We start from the raw sequence: 1,933 nt of genomic DNA on the forward strand, positions 1-1,933 counted from the left end.
TTTGAAAAACTTTAAATTCATCTCGAATAGACCCGAAGCCTGCCCCAATCGCTCAAGAAGCAAATTACATCGCCATAACTGACCCAGAACAAAAGTAGTAGACTGGAATGTTCTGAAGTTGCTGAAATTGGACACGTCCCACTTGAACTTAAGCTGAGTGTACAGGAAACTCATGGGTTTCTCGTCCCTTTGAAATGTGTACAGCATCATGATGATCAATAAAAGCCACAGATGAAGCTTCTTATGATTTGGCCTGTGCTTGATCATTGTTTTCATCGTGGCTATCACGTGTTTCTTATCGAAGAAATCAGTCAACCAGTTTGCGCCAGCCAATGGTTGTTGCTGCGGTAGTGTTTGCCACTTCAGTCTTATCAGCGAGTATAAAATGGCTAGGGCCAGTAAGCTCGCGTTTATGATGAACATGATGGTGTAAGAGTAGTTAACCACGCTCGTGTAGAGATAGGATCCTAGTGCTACACCTGGAATAAGAAACGAACAATATAGAGCCTCGTTTAGATTAATCTGGGGCTTACTGTTGGTCTTATCTATCTACGAAATCTATAGAGAAATTTCAGTTCAGTTAGCTATGGAATTTTATGTCACAATAAGCTAATAGAATTTGGAGAAAAACTCTATTTTTCGTTTTTGATACACAAAAATTCATTTAGTTAGGTAATGAATCGTACGTGTCTACGCTAAAAACATGTTTGATCCCTAATCTAAAATTCCATACATATCGTCTCTTTAGAACTGGCATACTTTTCTGTCAAGATTTCATTGGAGATTGAATCCTGTGTACCTGTTGGCATAGTGGTGAGGTACAGCACGTCCAAAATAGTGATTCTCAAGGTCCTCTGTTCAACAGTGGATATGTCTGATATGTAGGCAAAGCAACTTCCAAAAATGGCCACATCTCCACCTAACATACCCATAGGAAGGCTGGCTGTGTACACCAGTGTCTCCAAGTTCCATGTGTCCATGATGGAGTTGATCACAACCATGAAAGAGTACACGAATTTCCCTAGTAACCCAAGAAGCAATGGCAACTTTCGCCCACGTCTGTCGCTCCAGTTTCCAAAAAACAACGCCAGTATTATGGGGACCACGTGGCCTGCTATGTTGTTCCATTGATGGAAGTCTGAGACCGTTACCTGAATATTTAAAATTTTTCAGCTCTGGTTGGTCAACTAAGGTGGCAAAAAAAAAAAAAAAAACGAAATATACAGAGTATCAAAATGGTAAATTTCCAAATTGGAAATTAGAATGTCTCAGAATACTTTCACAGAGGAATTATCATTTTTGGCCCAAACAAGTAGAAATCCATAGTAACTTACCATTTTAATATCCAGGAAGCAAGAATTGGAATATTTTTCCGATTAATCAGTCCAAATTATTTGTAAAAAAAAAAATCAGTGAAAAATAAAGTACGTTTTTTCATGATAATACTCGATATCATCGTGGCTTTTCCACATAATCGGATATACATATGATTTATCTCGAGTACCTGAGCAAAGGGTACACGCACTTTCATCGACAGTTTTCTCAATGACTTGCGCTATCTTTCTCTTTTTCCTATATTTTTGTTCATTTGCTGGATTAGAAAGTACCTGTACTTCTGCTTTCATGGTCTCGTTATAGTTCAGATTGGCGCAGTCTTCCTCAGAATAGCCGTGATCGACGCGGCAAGCCTTGTGGACGAAGAAAGCTTGCTCCACCACAGACGTGATCATATAGGCCATCATGTAGAGCCACATAGTCGGCTCCACAGACACTTCCTTCATCCATGTGCAACATGTTCTCTTACTCTCCTCGGACATTTCGCTTTTGCTCGATATCGGCTGAAAAGAGATGAAAATTGATAAATTCTGAATTTTTTTTTTCTAAGATCTTACAAAAAGTATTTGAAGAATTGTTATCTTCACCTAAAAGAGAG

The 1,933-nt window shown here is 39.0% G+C and overlaps 1 protein-coding gene across 3 annotated transcripts in view; it reads right to left on the reverse strand.

Annotated features, from left to right (window-relative positions):
- Positions 1 to 1,933, reverse strand: part of LOC108573240 (proton-coupled folate transporter) — an 18,262-nt gene that overhangs the window by 1,303 nt on the left and 15,026 nt on the right. For 2 of the 3 annotated variants that reach the window (XM_017935630.1, XM_017935629.1), the window contains exons 3-5: positions 1,608 to 1,838; positions 800 to 1,151; positions 84 to 479 (exon numbers count right to left, since the gene is read on the reverse strand). In XM_017935630.1, the coding sequence (XP_017791119.1) occupies positions 84 to 479; positions 800 to 1,151; positions 1,608 to 1,838 (979 nt within the window). Of the gene's footprint in view, positions 1 to 83; positions 480 to 799; positions 1,152 to 1,607; positions 1,850 to 1,933 lie in introns of all 3 variants that reach the window. The other variant, XM_017935631.1, reaches the window with a different exon arrangement.

This window comes from Habropoda laboriosa, unplaced genomic scaffold, assembly GCF_001263275.1.
Source record: "Habropoda laboriosa isolate 0110345459 unplaced genomic scaffold, ASM126327v1 scaffold134, whole genome shotgun sequence".
Classification (NCBI taxonomy): domain Eukaryota; kingdom Metazoa; phylum Arthropoda; class Insecta; order Hymenoptera; family Apidae; genus Habropoda; species Habropoda laboriosa.